We start from the raw sequence: 23509 nt of genomic DNA, 5'->3' as shown, positions 1-23509 counted from the left end.
ACCCATGCTCGAGTGCAGTGGCGTGATCTCGGCACACTGCAGCCTCTGCCTCCTGGGTTCAAGTGATTCTCCTGCTGCAGCCTCCCAAGTAGCTGGGATTACAGGTGCACGTCATTATGCCCGGGTAATTTCTGTATTTTTTAGTAGAGATGGTGTTTCACCATGTTGGCCAGGCTGGTCTTGAACTCCTGACCTCTGGTGATCTGCCTGCCTTGCCTCCCAAAGTGCTAGGATTACAGGCCTGAGCCACCTTGCCTGGCCTGCAATATTTGTTTTTAATAGAAGACACAAGAAATGATTTAAATATTTTATCAATAGAAAACCAGTTCTATCAACTATGGGCCCAGTATGCAGCTTTTAAAAATGAGAGTTCTATATACATTGATATGAGACAATTTCAAACATGTATTCAATAAAGTATAGAATGGTAACATATCACCAACTGTGTAAAGAAAAATATATAAACATATGTTAGCATAGGCACAGAATGTATCATTTCATATGATACATAAAAACAAAAGAACATATAAATAGTTATAGTGCCTGTCTCTGAGGGGAACTGTGAAGCTATGGAAAGGTGTTGAAGAAAACCTTTTTATAGTATGTATTCTTGTAATTGAATAAAAAATAAAATTACAAAAATCAGGCTTGGAAATATTTAATAGCAGACAAAATATAGTTCAATATGAAAAGCATTATATGAGACAAAGGCAATTTTCAAAAATTGATAAAACATTCCACCAAAAATCATGACTATGCATCTAACAGCTTCAAAATATAGAAAATACTGAAATGCAAAATCAACAAATCTGCAATTACAGAAAAAGACTTCAACATACCTTTAGAAAGTAGTAACTCAAGTAGACAATAATAGCTAACACTTACCGGGCACTTCTTATGTGAGTGGCACTGAAACATGTGCTTTCATGCATTACCTAAGGCTAGAGAAAATGTTAATAACTTTGACAAGTCATACATGTATCACAAATATCTTTGTACCTGACAAACAGAATAAACATCTTTTTAAACACCATTAGATAATTATTTAAAGACCACATATTGGGAACCTACCCCTAAAGAACAATAACAACCACAATAACAACTATCACCCCAGTAAACATGGCTGGCAAGAATACAATTAAATGAACATTATCACTGATTTGGCAACAGCTCTTATGAAGAATAATTTGGCATTATGTATCAAGTGCCCATACTCTTTGACAAAGTAACTGTCTTTCTGATACTCTACCTTAAGTAATACAAAAATGAAGGGAGGGGAATAAAAGTAGAAAATATTAGAAACACTACCGTCAAAATGAAAGGGCATGGCTGAGTATGGTACAACCGTTCAACAGAATATTGTCATTAAAAACATTTATGGAGGCTATATTATATAGTCAATAATAGAAAATGCTTGAAAGGTTAGAAGTACATCATCAAATTATGTTTTATATAGCTGTAAAATAAACCCAAATAATCTTTAATGAACACATACTATTATGGTAAAAAAAAGTCTACAATTTCTAACTTTCACCTTAGGCAGCTTTTTATTTTGCATCCTTTTTTTCAACTTTGTCTTCTATTAGCTGTGCAAGAAATACATGTCTGCTAAAGTTACACTATCTTCGCACAACAGCAACCTACACATTAGTCTACAAAGGGGAACAAACCCAAATTCCTCAGAAGTCTGAGTCCACTGTTGCCTTCCTTCTGGCCATCTGGCAGTTACAATATAGCACAGAATGACTATGCAAGTTAAATATTCATCTTAGACATGGACATTTGCTTTGGGACTCCTAAAGTGGAGTCAAATTTGATCTCTACAGAAACTCTACAATGTAGCAGAGCACTGTGCATACTTATTGACTCCCAGACAAGCTGAAACCCCGAATTTGTCATTTCTATCAGTTTTTATATAAATTGTTCTTACCTACTTATTGATGCTTACAATTTGGCAATTATAAGGGGCAAAATTGGAGCAAGTGTTTTGGGTAAATAACTCCTTACAATATATTAAAAATACTTACAAACAATTCTTAGAATCAAACACTTATGTAAATACTTTTTTTAAAAAATAGGTCCAAAAGACTCAGCCCAGATCGGCTTTGAAGTTATATCAAGATTTAAGTCTACTTCATGCCAATGAGCTACTCCTCAACAGGGGCTGGTTTTGCCATTTGAGGAATGACAGCCACTATGTTGTGTACACAAGAGAGCTGGATGGCATCGACAGAATCTTTATCGTGGTTCTGAATTTTGGAGAATCAACACTGTTAAATCTACATAATATGATTTCGGGCCTTCCCGCTACAATGAGAATAAGGTTAAGTACCAATTCTGCCGACAAAGGCAGTAAAGTTGATACAAGTGGCATTTTTCTGGACAAGGGAGAGGGACTCATCTTTGAACACAACACGAAGAATCTCCTTCATCGCCAAACAGCTTTCAGAGATAGATGCTTTGTTTCCAATCGAGCATGCTATTCCAGTGTACTGAACATACTGTATACCTCGTGTTAGGCACCTTTATGAAGAGATGAAGACACTGGCATTTCACTGGGATTGTAAGCATTTGTAATAGCTTCATGTACAGCATGCTGCTTGGTGAACAATCATTAATTCTTCGATATTTCTGTAGCTTGAATGTAACTGCTTTAAGAAAGGTTCTCAAATGTTTTGAAAAAAATAAAATGTTTAAAAGTAAATTATGGCTTATAGGAGCTTATAACTTTATTCAGATAGCATCAATCAGGGATGACCAGAACACATTAGGACCCCAGATTATTCAAAAACTTTAACGAATTTTAAGGGGAAGAATTTTATCTTTTCCCTTAAAATGCAGTCATAGAAATTAGAGGATGACTCACTGCCACAGTGTCTAAAAGCATTTGCTAGCAAAGAGGCAGGACACTAATTTGTAAACTGCTCAACTGTTCTGACTGGAAGGGAGGCCTGGAGCTCTGCTATCACCAATCCTTCCCTTCCCTCTACTCCACATCCTTCTAAGGAGCATGATTTGAAAACTACTTTCCTAGGTTAATGGGCATGTGCATCAATGGAGAGAATAGTATAAGCAAGTGAGATGTAGACTAAGCAAAATTTAGATGGAGAAGCACATTTTAAAAAATTAATAACTTAAAAGTCTCAAGTTATTAATTTTTTTTTTTGCTAACTCAATTGGAAGTAAGACTATGAAATATTTCAGTGTGTTTCCAATTCCCAGTTGAATGCAGTGTTTCAGAATTTCAGGTATTTCTTAAGATCCTCGAAAACACTGGTGCTGTCAAGTCCAAGTTCCTCGTACAGGAATTTAATTTGGGCTGTAATCTAAAAGAAACACATTAAAAAAATTAAATAGAAGGCCTTTGTAGTAAAATGCCATTGTTTAAGCTTCTCTTTATCTATCCATCTTTACCTAACCGTGAAGTCAGCAATTTATGGCAAGAATACTTTCATTCGAGAGAGAGGCAAAAGGCTTCCAACAATTAAGATTAAATTATTTTCTTTAACAGAGCTCATGTATCAAGTACAAGAGAGAGACATTTCTCTTGATTGACACAGTGTCCCTCCCTCCCCTCCTGGGTCTCACCCATAGATAGGACATTTGTGAAGTGGCTTTGTCATAAACCTGCTGCAACCACTGAAAATGTGAAAACAACATGTATCTAGTTCGGGAATCTGTCCACTGAGAGGGCCTTGATAACATACCTTTTTGTGAGAATCCTCAATTACATGATTGCCTCCAGGCTGAATATCTAGAATAATATTAGGGGTCTGATAGCCTGGAAGAGTTAACATGTAGAACAATTAGAAGATTGTATGGGATCTTCTTTGGAAGATTGAGACCCATTCCTCCCCTCTTCTTTGAGTACTCAGTTCAAATAATAGTAAAGGAATAAAAAGCAAAAACCACCATCATCAACAAAAAGATGGGAGGGGACAAGCAGCAGAAGACAAACTTCTGACACAGCAAAAGCAGGAAGAGGCCGTATAGAAAAGACTATATGGTGCCACACGGACAAGGTTGAAACCCAGGAGATCATCAACCTGCCCTGTGGAATCTGAGAGTCTTATGCCCTGAAAACACCAACTACAGCAATGGATGCGGGTGACAAATGGAGATGAATACAGGGAGACTGATATGGCATGTAGTTTCAAGGCAAAAGGGAGGGATTCTTATCTCATAAAGCTGAAACAGCTAGCTAGAGGAAATTCATGCAGCTAAACAGTTTGGGCACTGATGGCCCAAAACAAAAATCTCAGAATCTGTCTTTTAGAGATTCCCAAGAATAACAGCTCAATAAATATTGTTAAATGAATTAATAATTGTATGGCAGTGCATCTCCAAGTTATATCTGATTCTTAAATTTCCTGTTTCCTTTGTGTCCTGCCTACCTATTTTAATACTGTCCTTTGAAAAAGAGGTGAGGCAGTGTATGTATAGATATGTAGTTACGTACACTTTAACTGGGGAGTCAACATAGCAAAATAATTGTTTGCCCTAAATCCTGGGCAGATGATTTGGCTACAGCCTGAAATATATTCCTCTGAGCAGTGTGCTGTGGGTAGTAGTCTGTTTGGCCATGTTCCCTGCTTCTAGGGGGTCTCCTACCTTCACCTGTGTCCTTAGCATGCTCCGCGATGGTTTCCTTGAGTTTCTCAGTATAACTTACAATTCCTTTCAGAGGTACTCGTTCATCGTTTTCATATGCCGTTATGTGAATTGAAGGATAATGCTGAAAGAAAATACATGCACAAAGAGTTTACATTATTTCTTACGGTCCCTTGCCACTATAGAGACTATGAAAAATAATTACCTCCAATTTTTCCCTGTAAGTGCTCTATGCTTTTTCTCACTTGCTATCTTGAGAGAGCCTCAGCATTACAGTAGTAGACTACTTGTTATCTGGAATAGCCTTTTCTTGACTAAAGGACCTTAGCTAATTTAGTAATTAAGGCATGATAAGTCTATTCCCCTGAGGTATTAAACATGAAGCATGAGCAGAGATGGTGCTGAAGATATCTGGGCATCATAAGTAGAAACATCTCTAAAGCTCCTATTTTTGCTTCAGCCTGGATAAGTTTTTTTTTTTTATTATCTTCTGTGTAAATTCAGGATAGTCTAACACAATTGTCTTTCACTACCTGAGGTTTAATATTTTGATAGGGACAGTAACGTTTTATGTAGTTCTTGTGTTTTTCATCAGATGAAGGATTCCCCCATTCTTCTAATTCTTCTAATGTCAGAGGAAGTGTAGTGTCCATCATGGTGTTGAGAACATCCAAGAAAGGTGCCTAAAAAAAAGGCAAAGAAACTTATACTTCAAGTAAGAGGTTGGTAAGTGAGTTTCAGAAAAACATTCTATTTTATGAATATACATACTAATAAGAGAGAAAATAACTCAAGCCATGTAGATTCCTAGGAGCTAGAATACTCCGTCCTTAACCAGGGCCTGTAATTTATAACCTACTTTTAAAGTCTTCAGATTCCTTAAATGACATATAACAAGAAATGGTTTATCTTCTAATTTCACAATATTTATTTTTAGCTTAGTACCTTTTATTCATTTATATTTTTTCTTATATAAAAGCAATAAATGCTACTGTCTCATACCAATTAGGACAGTTAGTTATTATATTAAAACAACAACAACAACAACAACAAGTATTGGCAGTAATGTGGAGAAACCGGAATCCTGATACACTGGTGGTTGGAATGTAAAATGGGGGAGCTGCTATGGAAAACAGTATTGTGGTTCATCAAAGAGTTAAGCTTAAGATTACCATATGATCCAGCAATTCCACTCCTGGCATATAATCCCCAAAACTGAAAGCAGGGTCTTAAAGAGATCTGCATACCTATGTTCACAGCAGCATATTCACAACAGCCAAAAGGTGGAAGCAACTCAAGTGTCCATTAACCAAAGAACGAATAAGCAAAATGTGGTATACACATGCAATATTACATGGAATATTATTCAGCCTTAAAAACGAATAAAATTCTGATCCATGCTACAATATGGATGAACCTCAAGGATATAATCTAAGTGAAATAAGCCAGTCACAAAAAATTTTGTATGACTCCACCTATGTGAGGTGTTTGAGTAGTCAAATTCACAGAGACAGAGGCTGTGGGAAGAAGCAAATGGAGAGCTGTTTAATCGGTACAGGGTTTCAGTTTTGTTAAGATGAAAAGCGAGTTCTGGAGATTGACTGCATAAGCCTATGAGTGCACTTACCACTACTGAACTATTCACTTAAAAATGGTTGAGATGGAAAATTTTATGGTATTTTACCATAATTAAAAATTTTTAAATGAAAAAAATACACAAGGAATAAAGTCTTTTTGACCAGTTGGACATTTTATATTAAAAGCAAAAAACGCTAAGTAAAGAAACTCTGGAAAATACCCAAGGTGAAAGAAGAGAAAACAACCCATTGTCTTATAATTAGTGTTACAAAATTTAATAAAACGAAGGCTGGGTCGCACATGGTGGCTCATGCCTGTAATCCCAGCACGTTGGGAGGCTGAGGTGGGCAAATCACTTGAGCCCAGGAGTTTGAAACTAGCCTGGGTAGCATGGTAAAACCACATCTCTACAAAACAACAACAACAACAAACCACAAAAATTAGCAGGGCATGGTGGCACATGCCTGTAGTCCCAGATACTCAGGAGGCTGAGGTGGGAGGATCACCTGAGCCCCAGAGGTTGAGGCTGTAGTGAGCTGTGTTCGTGTGCCATTGCATTCCAGCCTGGGTGAAAGAGCAAAACTCTGACTCAAAAAACAAAACAACACAAAACAAAAAAACAAAAACCCCACAAAAACAACAAAACAAAAATGAAGGCTGTATTTTTCACTTAGCTTTATTTTCTTCTGTTAACAGACTTTTTAGCTTTCCCTCATATTAACATTAACCAATTATAGTGAGTCATCTGTAATTCTTTTTGGCTGCCTACCATATGAACTTTTTTGCATTTGAAAAACCTCCAACCTTATCAGCTAGAGCCTGCCTCTCACTGTGGAGATACTAAGTGCTAGACTTCTCTTTCCCATTTTTCCCTGCAGCTTGGGAGTAGCTGTGTGACCCATGTGTGACTTGGGTCTATCAACCAGACACATGTGCTTTACATTCTGCATGGGAAGTTAGTGATTCAAAGAAGCAGTGATCACAGATAATTTATTCTGGCAAAAGTGCCACAGCTATATCCAGCTCTAGAAGTTGCACTGGCAGTGTGAGGTGATTTGTGCTTGGCGGTGGCGGCAGTAATAGTTTCATTGGGCCAATTCTATGCCTTTGGCTCTGAAGCCTCTAACACTGGTCTGAAGATACCTACATTTTCCTAATGCCCTTTAATCCCTTTTCTGCTTAAATTAGGGTTGATTTTTGGTGCTTATAAGAAGAATTTGACTTATATATGTATAAAAGGTTGTCTCCTAGTCTTCACTATAATAAGCAACCTAGCATAAATATCCTTCTCATTATTTCCTTTTATATTTCTAAAAGTCAAAAGCTAGTTGCTTTTTCTTTAAACTGTAAATAATTCTGCCATTATCTTTGTGCATAGGCTATTCTCCACATTTTTCTGTTTTTAAAAAATAGACTTACAGGTGACTACTATTTAACACTTATTTACAAGCCCACAGTATAAACTCCCCAACCTCAAAATAAAAAATCCTGAAAATAATTTACTCTCTCCCATCTCAGTCATTATTTTTCAGAGTAACCCAGAAGTAGGAGAATGATAGCAGTGAAACCAACTGCTATAATGTAACTTCGTAATTTCTGACACTGGGAAAAGATCATCATTTTCAGAACAGGGTAAGATATTTCAATTAAAATACGGAAAAACTATGCCCAAACGACCATTAAGAATGGGCTATCTAAAAATAAAGAGCCTATAAATCTAGGACTGAAATGTTGATGGGCAGTAGCCTGTCAAGGTGACCAGGAGCCAAAGGACTCAGTGCATTCCAGAGTCACAGCGTGCTTTGCCTGGCTTTCTCAACTGGGACTCATATATGCTTCAGTGCTTTTTCACCAATTCTAAATGTCCTTACAAATACAAATGAGCAATGGAAATAGCCATTAATATCTTTCAGTGGAAAGCCTTAAAGATAATAAAGAACACTGTATCAGAGAAGAATAAGGGTTAATAGTTGGATTAAAATAACTTTAGAAGTTCTCCTCAAGCTATAATTCTGAGTTTAAAACTTAAAAGCTTTGTTATACTCCTATGCTATGGTAAAACTGTAACAGAAATGTTTCTCTTTCCTTTTTTTTTTTTTGACAACGTCTCACTCTGTTGCCCAGGCTGGAGCACAGTGGTCCACTGCAGCCTCAACCTCTTAAGAGATCCTCTTACCAACAAGCCTGGGTAGGTTTTTTTTTTTTTTAATTTCTTGCAGAGACAGGGTCTCGCCATGTTGCCCAGGCTGGTCTCGAGCTCCTGGTAAGCAATCTGCCCACCTCAGTTTCCCAAAGTGCTGGGATTACAGGCATGAGCCGCTGTGCCAGCCCAAAAACATTTTTCTTAGAGTAGCCTATGGCTTCACACCTCCCCCATTCCATAAACAGTAGAGACAGAGCGTACTCACCTCCAAAGTCACCGCTCTCACCAGCTCTGGATTAGAATTACACAATGCTCCTGCAAGCACCCCTCCAGCACTGAAAGCAGTCAGGGTTGTTAGACTTGGCTGAGAAAAGCCTTGGCCATGAAGCGTCTTAATGCAAGCCTCTAAATCAGCAAGGCCATTGAGTTTTTTAGTTAGGCGGCCATCAGCATGCCACTGGAGGCCTAACTCACCACCACCTCTGAAATTGAAGGGCAAAAAAGTTTTAGTGGAAAAAAAAAGTTAATAATGTAGGCTGGGGTCAGCAAACTACACCTGGAGGCCTGTTTTTGTGTGGCCCTGGAGCTAAGACTGGTTTTTGCTTTTTAAAGGTTGAGTGAAAACAAGGAAATGTGCAACAGAAACTGTATGCGGCCTGCAAAGCTTAAAATGTGACTATGTAGTTCTTTAGAGAAAAAGGTTTGCCAACTCCTGATATAGACAATCCAGAATTGATTCAACGAATATATTTTGAGTGCCCGCCCATTTATCAGGGATTAAGTACAGACCTTAAAAGTAGAAACAAACGAAAATCCCCTACCCTGGAGAAGACAGTAATTTTGTGGGGTAAGAAAACAATGACTTACCCAGCAATGTGGTGTCATTGCTACAACACAAGTGTATTTAAGGTATTACAGGAGCAGAGGAAAAGAACATCCATCTGCCAGGTGAGGGGTATATACACGAGTCAGGAACACAAATGCTTTTAAGGAGATGATGCCTAAACTGAGTTGTGAAGGAAAAATTTGAGTTTCCAGAGGGCAAAGAAAAGGCATTAAGACACAGATACGACACAGCATGTATAAGGGCAAGGAGGTGACAGAGCATGTCATTTAAAAGACATGACTTTGGGGGCTGGGCACAGTGCCTCAAGCCTGTCATCTCAGCATTTTGGTAGGCTGAGGTGAGCAGATCACTTGAGGTCAGGAGTTTGAGACCAGACTGGTCAACATGGTGAAACCCCCGTCTCTCCTAAAAATAGAAAAAATTAGCCAGGTGTGGTGGTGCGTGCCTATAAGCCCAACTACTCGGGAAGCTGAGGCAAGAGAATTACTTGAACCTGGGAGGCGGAGGTTGCAGTGAGCGGAGATTGCGCCACTGCACTCTAGCCTGGGAGACAGAGTGAGACTCCATCTCAAAAAAATAAAAAACAAAAAAAAAAAAAAATAAAAGGACATGACTTTGGAAGGCTGAGGCGGGCGGACTGCTTGAGCTCAGGAGTTCGAGACCAGCCTGGGCAACATTGGAAAACCCTGTCTCTACTAAAATACAAAAAAATCAGGCTGGTGCGGTGGCTCATGCCTGTAATCCCAGCACTTTGGGAGGCTGAGGCAGGCGGATCACTTGAGGTCAGGAGTTCGAGACCAGCCTGGCCAACATGGTGAAACCCCATCTCTACAAAAATTTCAAAAATTAGTCAGGAGTTATGGCAGGCACCTGTAATCCCAGCTACTCAGGAGGCTGAGGCAGGAGAATCGCTTGAACACTGGAGGCAGAGGCTGCAGTAAGCCAAGATCATGCCACTGCACACTCCAGCCTGGGCAACAGAGCAAGATTCTATCTCAAAAAAAAAAAAAAAAAATTCAGACAGTGTGGTGGTGTGCGCCTGTAGTCCCAGCTACTCAGGAGCCTGAAGCATGAGAATCACTTGAACCTGGGAGGCAGAGGTTGCAGTGAGCCGAGATTGTGCCACTGCACTCCAGCCTGGGCGACAAAGCAAAACTGTCTCAAACAAACAAACAAACAAACAAACAAACAAAAAAGGGTCTGATGATAAATGCCACTACAGAGATCAATCAGACCATTAGGAGTATTATACTGGGGAATCTGGACTTTGTTCTAGAGATGGGGAGGTGGAGAAGAATTTTAAGCAGAAATACAAAATAATATTTGTGTCTTGAAAACAGCTGAAATAAAATGGAAGTTAAATGGAAAACAGTTCAGATTGAGAGGCTACTTAAACCTAAATTCAGGAGAACTGAAAGGAAATAATAATATTACTAAATAAGTACAGAGTCTGGTACCGCTATGCAAAAATCCTAAAAACCTATCCTTTTGCTTTTTGGATCAACTAATCTTTTACAGAATCAAGTTTCACCAGTGCTGGTTTAGGAATACAAAAATTGAATAATAAGAATGAAAAAAATAAGCTTTTGTTCCCTGATATATATTGTTATTCTTGACATCTCTCACAATGGTCTAGCACTTACATGCCAGGTAAAATATACTGACTCACCGAACATGGCAGTATGCTAATATCCATCCATCATCCACCAGGACCCGCCTCTCAGGCCTGAAATTCATTTTCAAATCCATTCCGTAAGCTCCATATACATGTACCAAGAGAGGTTTCTTCTGCAAGTCCTCAGAGTCAGTTTTGTGGAAAACAGTCATTGGCACTAATTTTCCATCCTAGAAATGAAGAATTACTATGTATGTAAAGAAGAGTCTTTTATAATAACTGTTTTATCCCAATTTAAAATACATTGAGGTGCACTATCCCCACTTGTGTGCTACCTACTGATGTTGAGCACAAATTTGTTTAAGAAAAAGAATTATGGTCTCTAAAAATAAATCATGGCTTTTGGTTTCAGCTACCTTGCTGTCCTACAGTATTAACCAGAAAAGAGCAGCAAGATTGGCCTGAAAACATTTTATTAAATGCAGCTTTTCATGACAATAATGTAATTTTAAAGAGTTCTTCACTACCTACTATAATTTTAAATTTTCAGATGAAACCAAAATACTTACCAAGGTTAGAAGTCCTAGTATAGCACTCTTTCTATGCCTAAGAGCTAGATATGGGCATTTTTCACTTTTGAGTATCTACAAATATGCTGACTAAAGTCTTACCAGCTCAATTTTCTATCCTCTGTAGTCGGAATTCTCAACCATTAAGACCTGAAATCTTACTGATGTTACTGATAACTACCACAATCCTCTTCAAAGGCCCATTTAACTTTATTAAAAAAAAATTTTAAGTGGTTTTAAAATTTTTAGGTAAAATTCTTTGTAGGGTTAAAGTAAGTTAAATTATTTGTAAGGTTACTAAGTTACTTGTAGGTTATGTAACCATCCCCCAATGTAGCTCAAACTCATCAATTCCAGTTGATTGAAACTAGGCAGTCTCGGAACAGACAAAAGAACTAATTCTGATCTACCTTTCACAGAAAAAAGATAAAGAAATTGGTTTTCACCCTGCTTAAACTAATGAAATAGCACCGTTTACATAAAGAAAATAAATAATATATCCAAGTCACTCTTCATATTTTCATTCTCATTTTGAAAACTTCACTTTGGGGCAATAACTGGAGACAGCAAAATGTAATCAAATAAGGAGGAAATTCTCCTCTCATTCTTCTTTAAAATACCCAAGTTGTTATGACATTGTTAACTTTCACTTTTAGTAAGATTCACTTTTATAAAACTTGATGTAGATTAATTTCTATAAAACGCTCTTGGTCTTTTCACTTCCCAACTCTTCCCCAACTTCAATTATACAATCAGAAAAACTTGCTTGTTGAAAAGTTTTGAAAGGAAGAGGTAAAACAGTAGCTACTCCTGTGATGGGCTGGATCTGGGTTTGCCAGCAGTACTAAAATGCCTGTGGAAAGGTATAGCGCTTCCATTCAGCAGCTGCTTCCCTTCTCCCCTCTTGGCTCTCCAAGAACATGGTGCTTAACTGTTCTTTCCATCTCGGGTCCAATAATTGCAACATTTTGATAGACTAGTCTAATTCCATGTTTGTAAAACCAAACAAAACCTATCTAAAAGATAATACACTAAGTGGGTAACAATGATTATTTCTAAGAGGTGCAGCAAGCAAATGGTACTGAGAAGTAGTCATTTAAGATTTGTTCTGTATTTTTGCATCTGTTCAACAAGCATGTATTGCTTTTGTAATATAAAAATATTAATATTTACTTAAAGATTGTCAGAGAAAAATAAATGAATTAAAGAAAAAAATTCCTAAGAATAAAAGGCTTGTGTTGTAATTCATTGTGTCAGCACATGTGAAATTATCTGATATATGATATGCTAAAGTCTGAAGTTTCCTTAAATTCAAGGCTATAGTTTATATATTAATTTGTTCCCTACTTGCATAAATTTGTAAATTCTGTATATTGAGTATACTTGGAATATGGATATTTGTTATTTCCTTTTCTGTGTCTCATCTCTCTCTACTCCTCACCCTGCCAATCTTCCCTCTTTTACTTGATTTTGGCCATAATGGCCTCCTTTGTATTTGTTCTTTTTCTGAGACAGGATCTTACTCTGTCACACAGGCTGGAATGCAATGGCGCAATCACAACTCACTGCAGCCTCAACCTCCTGGGCTCAAGCAATCCTCCCACATCAGCTTCCCAAGAAGCAGGGGACTACAAGCATATGCCACCATGCCTGGCTAATATTTTTGGTTTTTGTAGAGATGAGGTCTCACTATATTGCCCAGGTTGGTTTCTAACTTCTGGGCTCAAGTGATCCTCCCAGCTTGGCCTCCCAAAGTGTTGGGATTACAAGTTTGAGCCACTGTGCCTAGCCCTACACTTCTTCTGTAGACTGGAGAGCAGTGGTGAGGTCTTGGCTCACTGCAACCTCTGCCTCCTGGGTTCAAAGGATTCTCCTGCCTCAGCCTCCTGAGTAGCTGACATTACAGGCACCTGCCACCACGCCCGGCTAATTTTTTGTATTTTTAGTAGAGATGGGGTTTCACCATATTGGCCAGGCTGGTCTCGACCTCGTGACCTCGTGATCTGCCCGCATCAGCCTCCCAAAGTGCTGGGATTATAGGTGTGAGCCACTGCGCCCGGCCAGCCCTACACTTCTTGAATTGTATAATTTCTCCCCAAATTCAGGGCCTCTATACAAAATGGAATCCCCTATCTCCCTTCTAGTTTACTCTTAATCATCCTAGTGGTCTTACCTGAGACATAACTTCCTTGGAGAAAACTTCCCTGATCTCTCTAGACTAGGTAAAATCCCTTTGCTCTATGCTCCCACTGTACTCAGTATGTCCTCCTTTGCAGCAGTCAGTACATTATTAATGACTTTTTAAACATGTCATCTTTCCTGCTAGATGTAAGCTCCATGAGGGCAGGGACTGTATCAGTCTAGTTTACTCTAGTCAACTACCACCTTCACTATTTTTGCCATAACTACATACCAACTCTATTAATTTTTTCTTAAAATCAACTTTAAAAAATCGGACATAAACAATATGTAAAATAAAAAGTTTGACATGCTATAAATTTTCTTTTTTTTTTTTTTTGAGACGGAGTCTTGCTCTGTAGCCCAGGCTGGAGTGCAGTGGCACGATCTAGGCTCACTGCATGCTCCGCCTCCTGGGTTCACGCCATTCTCCTGCCTCAGCCTCCCAAGTAGCTGGGACTACAGGCGCCCGCCACCATGCCCAGCTAATTTTTTGTATTTTTAGTAGAGATGGGGTTTCACCGTGTTAGCCAGGATGGTCTCGATCTCCTGACCTTGTGATCCACCCGCCTCGGCCTCCCAAAGTGCTGGGATTACAGGCGTGAGCCACCGCGCCCGGCCGACATGCTATAAATTTTCTAATCCATGTTAAAACAAACATGAATATTAAGGTTAAAAAAAATTCACGTATCCCTAAAGTCATTTGGGTATTACTGTGGTCTAAGAAATCTACATTACGAAACCGTGCTAATGTAACTCCAACAACTGCATGGCATCTGGCAAACGGTATGCTTTCAGTAAATGGGAGCTGAAAGTGAAGATTATAAGACCTACCTTGCTTTTGGCTTCTAGACGTAAAACGCGACTAGTCTTTGTGATTGGGTCTTCATGCCCAGTTTCCTCAAACAGTTTGCCTTCTGCAAACTTGTATGTGTAATATTTTGGGGGACGTATTGGAGAGCAAAGTTGAAAGGGGCAGTTCTTTGGGTCAGAATTTGTATCCATTATGAATCCACAGGCCCAAGGAGGGAGCTAAAGAAATAAAACAGCTATTTTTATTCTTTATTTAGGCCACCAAGTATCATTAATTAAATTTCTAAGTCTTCTGCAAACAAGATGATGTGGATATCTCGTTTACTTTTTGTTACCACGTGATGCCTCATTCAAGGATTACTTTATCACAACAACATATATTTCAAATAAAAAACAAAACTGTACATTAATGACCAATAAAATAAGACAAACTATAGGAAAATGATTTATCATGATTCTAGCTTTACATGAAATTGCCTTTAACATAAAAGTTTATTTTGGGGTATAATCTTGGATAATAAAATAGTAAAATGGAAGAATAAGAGCAAATCAAATAGTAATTCCAGAACCCACTGACACTGCCAAGATCTCTGTTCTCAAAGAACATGAAATTCCTCACATGCGTGTGTTTTTCATAATTTCCCACTAGTCCTTACCCTGCTGCCTGGACAGCCACAGTGATGACAGTTATTATTTCAGGGCTATAAACGGGCTCAGCAGCATTAAGGCATTTGCAATTTGTTTCTAACTTTTAGCTCCTAGGCTAACCATTGTGCAGAACAAAACCTCTTCTGGCACATCTACTCTGAGAGACTCACAGCTATTATACTCAAGGTTCTTAACTTTAAGAAAAAAGGAAAGGAATCAAAATTTATTCTCTCAGAGCAGCAGGGTCCAGCTTCAAGCCTTGCACTAACATCCCTCTTACACCTTTTAAAGAACTCTGGTAAGCAGGTTGACAGAGTGTTAGAAATGGTACCAAGAGGCAGAACATTAAAAGAAAATTGCCTTTCTTTTCCTGAGTAATTGTAGAAAGAGCAAATTCCTTAGAAAATCAGAGGCACAGAAACATCACTGGTGGGCACTATTGAAAAAGGGCAGCCGGGGATTTGTGCGTAAAGAGGATACCATTCCACCCGCAGCAACTACAGCCAGAGTTTACGTTCTCTGAGCAAATCTCTTATTAATAAAAAAAAAAAAAAATCTATTTTCATGAAACACTAATAAGGACACACATCTGCAATCTCTAAAAGCTCCTAATGTATGCTTCTCACATTGAGGGTTGTTTTAAAGGATAACTTGTCTATTTAAATTTAAGCCATAACTGGAGAGTAAAATGTAAACAAAAATTGAGAAATCTGGTAGCATAGTTATAAGCAAGCAAACTGAGACTTGAGAGGGAAAAAAAGGAAGCACTGCTACAAACCTCATAACCAGGCCTCAGAGCGAGGGTACAAGGTTCCTTAGCCCATGGAAGCTCAAGTTTTTCTGCCCTTTGATGAGACTTCAGGACAGTCTCTATGTGACCCACGCAGTAAGCTGTCTTAGCTTTAGACCAAGTGGTTCCAATAAATCAAAAAGTATTTTTGGTGTTTTTCTAAAACTAATGGGACCAACATTAATGTTTTAATCATAATAAAAACTGTTTCAAGGCTATGGACTTTTAAAAGTTCATCCAGCTAATGCAGATATAAGTATTAACTAACTCGAGGATATCTTAAGCCACATTTCCTATTCAGATAAGCCTGCCGTGTATCTGTGTATATTAATGGACAGCACCAGAGAGTAAGTAGGCCAGGAGATAGGGAGACATTCCTTAGATACCTGACAGAAACAGGTTCAGTTTTAGCACTCTACCAGCAAACTATAGTTATTTCATCAAAAGAATAAGACATACATGCCGAAAGAAAATTGGCCTGAATATGCAGACTCCTCCTCTAAATAAAACTGATGTTAGCATACAGCAAAAAACGTCCCAACTGGCCTAAATTAAATATCATAACTTCTTTTTGTGACAAAAAAAAAAATACTTCCAGAAAATACTGATGGCATGATGACCAAGGATACGAGGCAAATATGTGAAGGGTTTTACATTTCTGTTGCTAAGATAGAATTTATTTATTTATTTAGAGACGGAGTCTTGCTCTTGCACCCAGGCTGGAATGCAGTGGCGTGATCTCGGCTCACTGCAGCCTCCAGCTCTCGGCTTCAAGTGACTCTCCTGCCTCAGCCTCCAGAATAGCTGGGACTATAGGCGCCTGCCACCACGCCTGGCTAGTTTTTGTATTTTTAGTATTCTTTGTATTTTATATTTTTTGTATTTTTAGTAGAGACAGGGTTTTGCCATGTTGGCCAGGGTGGTCTTGAACTCCTGACCTCAGGTGATCTGCCTGCCTTGGTCTCCCAAAGTCCTGGGATTACAGGCTGAGATTGAATTTAAAAAGATCTTTTAATCAAGTGCCCACCAGGCAGAGATACTGCATAAAGAAATATTTTATAATGCACTCACGCTATGGTTACAGATTTTGTCTTTTGTGTATGGATGGCACTGTCTATGTATATTAATTAACATTATTCAGGTTCATAAAAAGGGTCTGATCTATAAAATTCTCTTTATTATATACCAGGTACTAACCAGAAAGATCAAGAAGTATTTAATTCCACTTGATGATGACTAGAACATTATAAAAGTCGTAATAGGTACTATCATTTGGGAAGGGTCAGAAAATGAAGAGATAGAAGATACAGAATAAATTAAAGACATAATGTTTGTTCCAGTGGAATTTAAAACCATGGAAACTGGGGCATATCTTTAAAATAAGAATACTTACAAAAAACATAAAAGGTCATATTTACTTAGAAGTCAAATCATATAGCAGAGTAAACTCCACATGACATTTCTAACTTTCCTGACATAGAATTTTGTTCTAACAAGTGCATTGCTAGAAATTACATATTCTCTCCCATTCTTATTCATACAGACTGAAATAATAATAGATGCTCCACCAGTTTCCCAACTGAAGATGTCTGAATTTGGCACCAGTTAACATGTAAATGGTTAGCCATAGGCAGAAGATTGAAAACTGGACCCCTTCCTTACACCATATATACAAATCAACTCAAGATGAATTAAAGACTTAAATGTAAAACCTAAGACTATAAAAACCCTTGAAGAAAACCTAGGAAATATAATTCTACAGAAACGCAAAGATTTTATGACAAAGATGCCAAAAGCAATTGCAACAAAAACAAAAACCAGCAACTGGAAACTAAAGAGTTCCTGCACAGCAAAATAAACTATCAACAGAGTAAATAGACAACCTACAGAATGGGAGAAAATATTTACAAACTATGCATCTGACAAAGATCTAGTATCCAGAATTTATAAGGAACTTATATTAACAAGCAAAACAAACAAAAACAGAAAAAAACCCCAACACCATAAAAAAGTGGGCAAAGGACATGAACAGATATTTTTAAAAGAAGACATACATGCAGCCAACAAGCATACGAAAAAAATGCTCAACATCACTAACCATTAGAGGAATGCAAATCGAAACCACAATGAGATACCATCTCACATCAGTTAGAATGACTGTAGTTAAAAAGTCAAAATATAACAGATGCTGGTGAGGCTGCAGAAAAAAGGGAAAGCTTATACACTGCTAGTGGAAATGTAAGTTCAGCCACTGCGGAAAGCAGTTTGGGAATTTCTCAAAGAATGTAAAACAGAACTACTATTTGACTCAGCAATCCCATTATTGGATATATAACCAAAGGAATACAAATCGCTCTACCATAAAGACACATGCACACATTATGTTCATCACAATAGCAAAGACATGGAATCAACCTAAATGTCCATCAATGATAGACTGGATACAGAAAATGTGGTACATATATACCATAGAATACTACACAGCCATAAAAAAGAGATAATGTTCTTTGCAGCAACATGGATGAAGCTGGAGGCCATTATCCTAAGCAAGCCAACGGAGGAACAGAAAATCAAACACCACATGTTCTCACTTATAAGTGGGAGCTAAACATTGTGTCCATATGGACACAAGGAAGAGAATAACAGACACTGGGGCCTACCTGAGGGTTGAAGGAGGGTGAGGATTGAAAAACTACCTATTGGGTACTATACTTATTACCTGGGTGACAAAATAATAGGTATATCAAACCCCTATGGCAGACAATTTATCTATTGAACCAACCTGCACATGTACCCCTGAAAGTAAAAGTTAAAAAAAAGAAATGCTATCTAAAATAATAATATTAAAATTTTTAAAATTAGCAAGTGAAAAGAAATACTTTGCACTCCAGCAGATGAAGACAATAAGGACAACCCTCCAGTCAGTCACCATTTTGGTTTTAGGACACTTACATAGTGTTCTAAAAGACTGGACATTACATTTGATCTTTTGATTTTAGGGAGTAGCTGGAGAATTTCAGTTATTTCAGGCCCTTGTTATTTCTTATTTATACCAATAAAACAATCTCAAAACTAGCTTCCTGCCCCTTACTTCTTTTTGGTTTAGTGTATCCTAATATGGCTGCCACTCCTCAAACCATTCCCCTGCTCAAAAACTTCAAATGTTACCTTTCATAATTAATAAATTCCTCATATTGACACTCACAAAAAGTCAAATCATGGCTTCATCCCCCAGAAATGTATAGCGCTTTAATAAAACAGAACAATTAACAGTTTCCTGAACATTTTCTGAATGTCAGAGCATACAGCTTCATTTGATGGCTTTCTCATCTTGGAATACCATCCCCTCTCCACCTGTCAAAATCCTCTCTCTCCTCTCTGGTTTATTTCACATTCAACCAACTTTACCAAAAGCTTTCCTGGGCCTTCTTCTCTAGTTTGAGCCCCACAGCACATTTTATGTTTTTGATACTACTTATTTAAATCCATGATATACTTAACCTTTGTGTACTAGTTTAATCTTATGATTAACTATATCTTCCTTAAGGCTAGGATATTCTGCTTTAACAGCTTTTGATTCTATACTGCCCGATACAGTATTGTGCACATAAAAGTTCAATAAAAAGCCACTGAATTGACTGAAATTGCATTTTTACAGGAGTTTTAAGAATATTGGAGTTAGGGAGGTATAAATGGTCTATGCTGTTTGCTCATCAACTGGCTCAATAACTCTTTTCATATCAAACAAAATGGAAGCCATCCTCTTCCCTTCAGTGCCTACTACCTCAACTCACATGTTAATGCTGCTTTAAAACTAGGCAATAAGGTTGTCATTCACCAATTTTAGGAAGTTCACTTGTGAAGGCAGGTTATCTTTCCTGGTAGCCACAAGCAGTATCAACTAGTCAGCTTGCCAAGCAGTCTTGCCACTATTACCCTTCTGTGCTGCTGTGGAGACCACTGCTACTCCTACACTGAAAGAAACCAAAGTTTGCTCCCTGCATCCCCTGCGGATAAGAAAACTGGCAGAGAGAAGATGATGCAGACAAAAGCATGTAGTGGCTAAAACACAGTGGATACCACTACTGTCCCTGTTGGGGATGTGGGATGGGGGAACAGCAGTCAGTGTTTAGGCACTAGCTACCAAGTTTGGCCTGAGTTTTTACTATATCTAAAGTTGTAGAGATATGTGAGGTAGAGAGATATACAGAAAGAGAAATATTAGCACTTAACTCTACTTGTAAAGTCCATGCCATAAGACACTATCTTAAGTAAAACTGCATAAAAAGCAAGATCCTCTAAGTAATTCTAAGATAATCCTCCTAAACCCAAGAGTGAGTTTGCTAAATTCCATTTAAGTTACATTCCTTTCAAGAAAAAGAACACTGCTGCCACTATTCAAAATGTGATGTTCTGTTAAGCTAAACTGCATATATATTTTGATTAACAGTATTAACTTCTGAAAATTAAACATACCTTTAGAGACCGAACTGAATCATCAGCCAGACCAATCACATTAACATAAAGGAGATTGCTGTGCTTCAGAAATAGAACACAGTGATCCTTAAACATGTCCAAGTCTATCACTTTTGTATTTCTCTTCATTGTAAAAAATAAATCCCAATTCATAATTGCAGGGGTATCAGCCGCTGTTCTCATTAGCTACGTGGAACAAAGTTAGAAGACATATAGGTAAGAAAACACGAAAGCTGCAGCATGCAGAGATGCAATCACTGAGAACTAGACCATACTAGTCCTCACTGTTTTATGAAACGCTGAAGGAACTAACGCTGCATCAGGGATAAAGTGTGACCATCAACCATACGAATGAGTCCTGACTAGCCTGCTGGGTGGCGAGACAGTATGTCCAGTGCTTAGCCAACCACTGGACATTTGAGTGAGGGCACTGACAGCTAGCTGACTACAGATACATCAGTGAGCTTAGCTGATACCAGGAGAAGAACTGCCTAGCTGAGATCAATCCAAATTGCCAACTCATAAAATCACGAGTTTATAAGTTTGCTCTTTTAAGCTACTAAGTTTGATTTTGTTAACATAAACTCAGACGGAATATGTTTTATTTACTAACTTTTTAGGCACAATTAAAATATGTAGAGGCATTAGCTCTAAGGGAAAAGAAATGGGATTGGTTATACATAGGAAGGTGGCATCAATTTATAAAACAATGAGCTCTTGGAGCAAGAAATGTTGTTGATCGAAGTGTGACACTTCTTAACAGCCCAAATAGGAACAACGAGCATCCAGGATTACCTTAAATTCTGTAGGTTCTCCAACATTAGTGAGAATGTATAATTCATCATCTCTGTGTTCAACATAGTAAAGGACCCCATGTATTCGCTTCTGGATAAGTACTGGTGGGTCCCAAGGGCTCAGGCCATCTATCAACCACACTTCAGAAGTAGTCTTGTTCATAATATTTATGGTTAGGAAACGACTGTCTTTTGTAAGATAAAGGAAAACAAAGTAGCTAGAGAGAGAGAGAGAGACATGAGATCACAGTTTATTTCAGATGCATGCTACCTTGTTAAGGACAGTATCTCAGAGGTGGTCAGTATACATGTTGATTTATAATGCAGATAGGAAATTAAAATAATTCCTTAGTGAATATTACTTGTAACTTTAACAATTAGCTATTATTTTTCTCATTTTCTCCTAAAGGGCATTCAAAATAATTTACTTCTAACATTTTATCATAAATGTTTTTCAAAAATACAGAAAAGTTGAAAAAACCATCTTGATTCCATCATCGCTAACATTTTGCTATATTTACTTTATTACATATCTATGCACCTATTAATCCATCTTTATTTGGATGCATTTCAAGGTAAACTACAAACGTCATTTCTCAATCACATGAGTAGATAACATAGCTTTTTGCTGAGAAGAGGAAATAAACTTTGTATAGGAGACACAAATAGGGAATAAAAGGGACACGGAGTTATTTTTATTTTCTTCTTTCTCTGCATGCATCTTGGATTTTTTTTTCCTTTCTCCCAGTTTTTACAACAAAATAGAATAGGAAGAAAACCCCTCACCATCTTACTAATGTAATACATTTAAAACTTAACATAGCTATTTTACTTTTTAAATTTTTCCTTCTAAGTTATATTTATATTTCATGTGTGTCTTTAAATAGATGTAATTATAGATACAATTTTTGCTTCTGTATTTCTTACTTCATTTATCAATTTTCTCCCTACATGAGTTGAAAGTCTTTGTGATTATTATTTTTAATGGCTACCTAATATTATAACAGGTTTAATGGCTACCTAATATATCATAATTCTTAAAAATTTAGATTTTAATGTTTCATTATAATAAACAATATAACAAGAAACATATTCATGAAGATATTTTCCCCTTCCATGATCTTCACAATTATTTTCCCAAGACAAATTTTTAGAAATGGAAATACTAATAAGTGTATTTTTATGACTTGATGAATATAATCAAATAATATCCTAGAAGCACTATACTAACATAATGAGTGGCTTTAAATGTTATATTTATATTTTCCTTACTATAAAAGTAATTTATACTGAAACTACTGAAAAATGTAAAGAATCCCAATGCCCCCAAATAACAACTGCTTATAGTTTGGTAAAATTTCTTCTGTATTGGATCACATTACCATGTTTATTTGTCAATCGTTATTTCTTTTGTGAAATGTCTGTGTCTATTTTAAACTTTGAATGTAGCTTAAATTATTAGTATGTAAATAGCTCTTTAAAAATTAAGAATATTCGCTGGGCACAGTGGCTCACAACTGTAATCCCAGCACTCTGGGAGGCCAAAGCGGGCAGATCACCTGAGATCAGGAGTTCAAGACCACCCTGGCCAACATGGTGAAACCCCGTCTCCACAAAAAATACAAAAATTAGCCAGGCATGGTGGCAGGTGCCTGTAATCCCAGCTACTTGGGAGGCTGAGGCAGAAGAATCACTTGAACCTGGGAGGCAGAGGTTGCAGTGAGCTGAGATTGCGCCACTGCACTCCAGTCTGGGTGACAGAGTGAGACTCTGTTTCAAAAAAAAAAAAAAAAAATTAAGAATATTAACTTGTCTTTTTGTTGAAAACACTTTCCTCCATTTTGTTATCTAGATTTTAACTATTTACAATAGTTTTTGTGGTTTTTGACTTGAGTTTAATATTTTAGGTAATCGAGACTGCTACTACCCTTTGTAATTTCTTATATTGATTTTATGTTTCAAAAATATTCCAACCAAGTTGACTAAAAAGCTTATATTTTCATCTTATTAAAAAATTATTTTTCTCAATGGATTCTTTAAATCTCTTAGGAATGTATGCTGACATATACAATGATGAAAATTATTTTTTCCCAAATAGTATTTCCCATTGCATTATAAAATAACACCGATTCATTTTTCATTAGTTTGTGATGCCTTTTATCATATAAATTTTCACATAGACTAGGATCTGTTTTAGAGTTATTCTAGGCTCTATTATTTGTCTATCAATTTGTATTATTTTTACTGTTATTGCTTTATATGCTTTAATATATAATTGTAGGGCAAGTCCCCTACCCTACTTTGCTCTTTATTTTCAACACTTTCTTCGCTGTTTTTATATATTTTTGTTTGCTTGGTTTGGTGATGACAAATTAAAAATAAACTACTTGACCAAATAGTTGGTAGATATGTGGTTACAGGAAGTGAGAACACAAGTGGCTCTAGGG

The 23509-nt window shown here is 37.3% G+C and overlaps 2 protein-coding genes across 16 annotated transcripts in view; one reads left to right on the top strand and one right to left on the bottom strand.

Annotated features, from left to right (window-relative positions):
• The window catches only part of SLC3A1 (solute carrier family 3 member 1), a 45672-nt gene extending 42968 nt beyond the window's left edge, over nucleotides 1-2704 (top strand). For both annotated transcript variants that reach the window (XM_054677817.2, XM_515443.7), the window contains exon 10: nucleotides 2079-2704. In XM_054677817.2, the coding sequence (XP_054533792.1) occupies nucleotides 2079-2519 (441 nt within the window). In that variant the 3' untranslated portion in view covers nucleotides 2520-2704. The remainder of the gene's footprint in view (nucleotides 1-2078) is intronic.
• Nucleotides 643-23509, bottom strand: part of PREPL (prolyl endopeptidase like) — a 43149-nt gene continuing 20282 nt past the window's right edge. For 8 of the 14 annotated variants that reach the window (XM_054677812.2, XM_001144400.6, XM_054677813.1 and 5 more), the window contains 9 exons: nucleotides 21064-21280; nucleotides 20269-20454; nucleotides 14376-14573; nucleotides 10849-11024; nucleotides 8598-8814; nucleotides 5145-5294; nucleotides 4612-4735; nucleotides 3708-3781; nucleotides 643-3326 (listed from right to left, as the gene is read on the bottom strand). In XM_054677812.2, the coding sequence (XP_054533787.1) occupies nucleotides 3237-3326; nucleotides 3708-3781; nucleotides 4612-4735; nucleotides 5145-5294; nucleotides 8598-8814; nucleotides 10849-11024; nucleotides 14376-14573; nucleotides 20269-20454; nucleotides 21064-21280 (1432 nt within the window). In that variant the 3' untranslated portion in view covers nucleotides 643-3236. The remainder of the gene's footprint in view (nucleotides 3327-3707; nucleotides 3782-4611; nucleotides 4736-5144; nucleotides 5295-8597; nucleotides 8815-10848; nucleotides 11025-14375; nucleotides 14574-20268; nucleotides 20455-21063; nucleotides 21281-23509) is intronic. The other 6 variants (XM_063789896.1, XM_054677815.2, XM_054677816.2 and 3 more) reach the window with 1 other exon arrangement.

Source organism: Pan troglodytes, chromosome 12 (genome assembly GCF_028858775.2).
Source record: "Pan troglodytes isolate AG18354 chromosome 12, NHGRI_mPanTro3-v2.0_pri, whole genome shotgun sequence".
Lineage (NCBI taxonomy): Eukaryota > Metazoa > Chordata > Mammalia > Primates > Hominidae > Pan > Pan troglodytes.
Note: the sequence above shows the minus strand (reverse complement) of the source record. Positions and strands in the feature narration are given on the sequence as shown.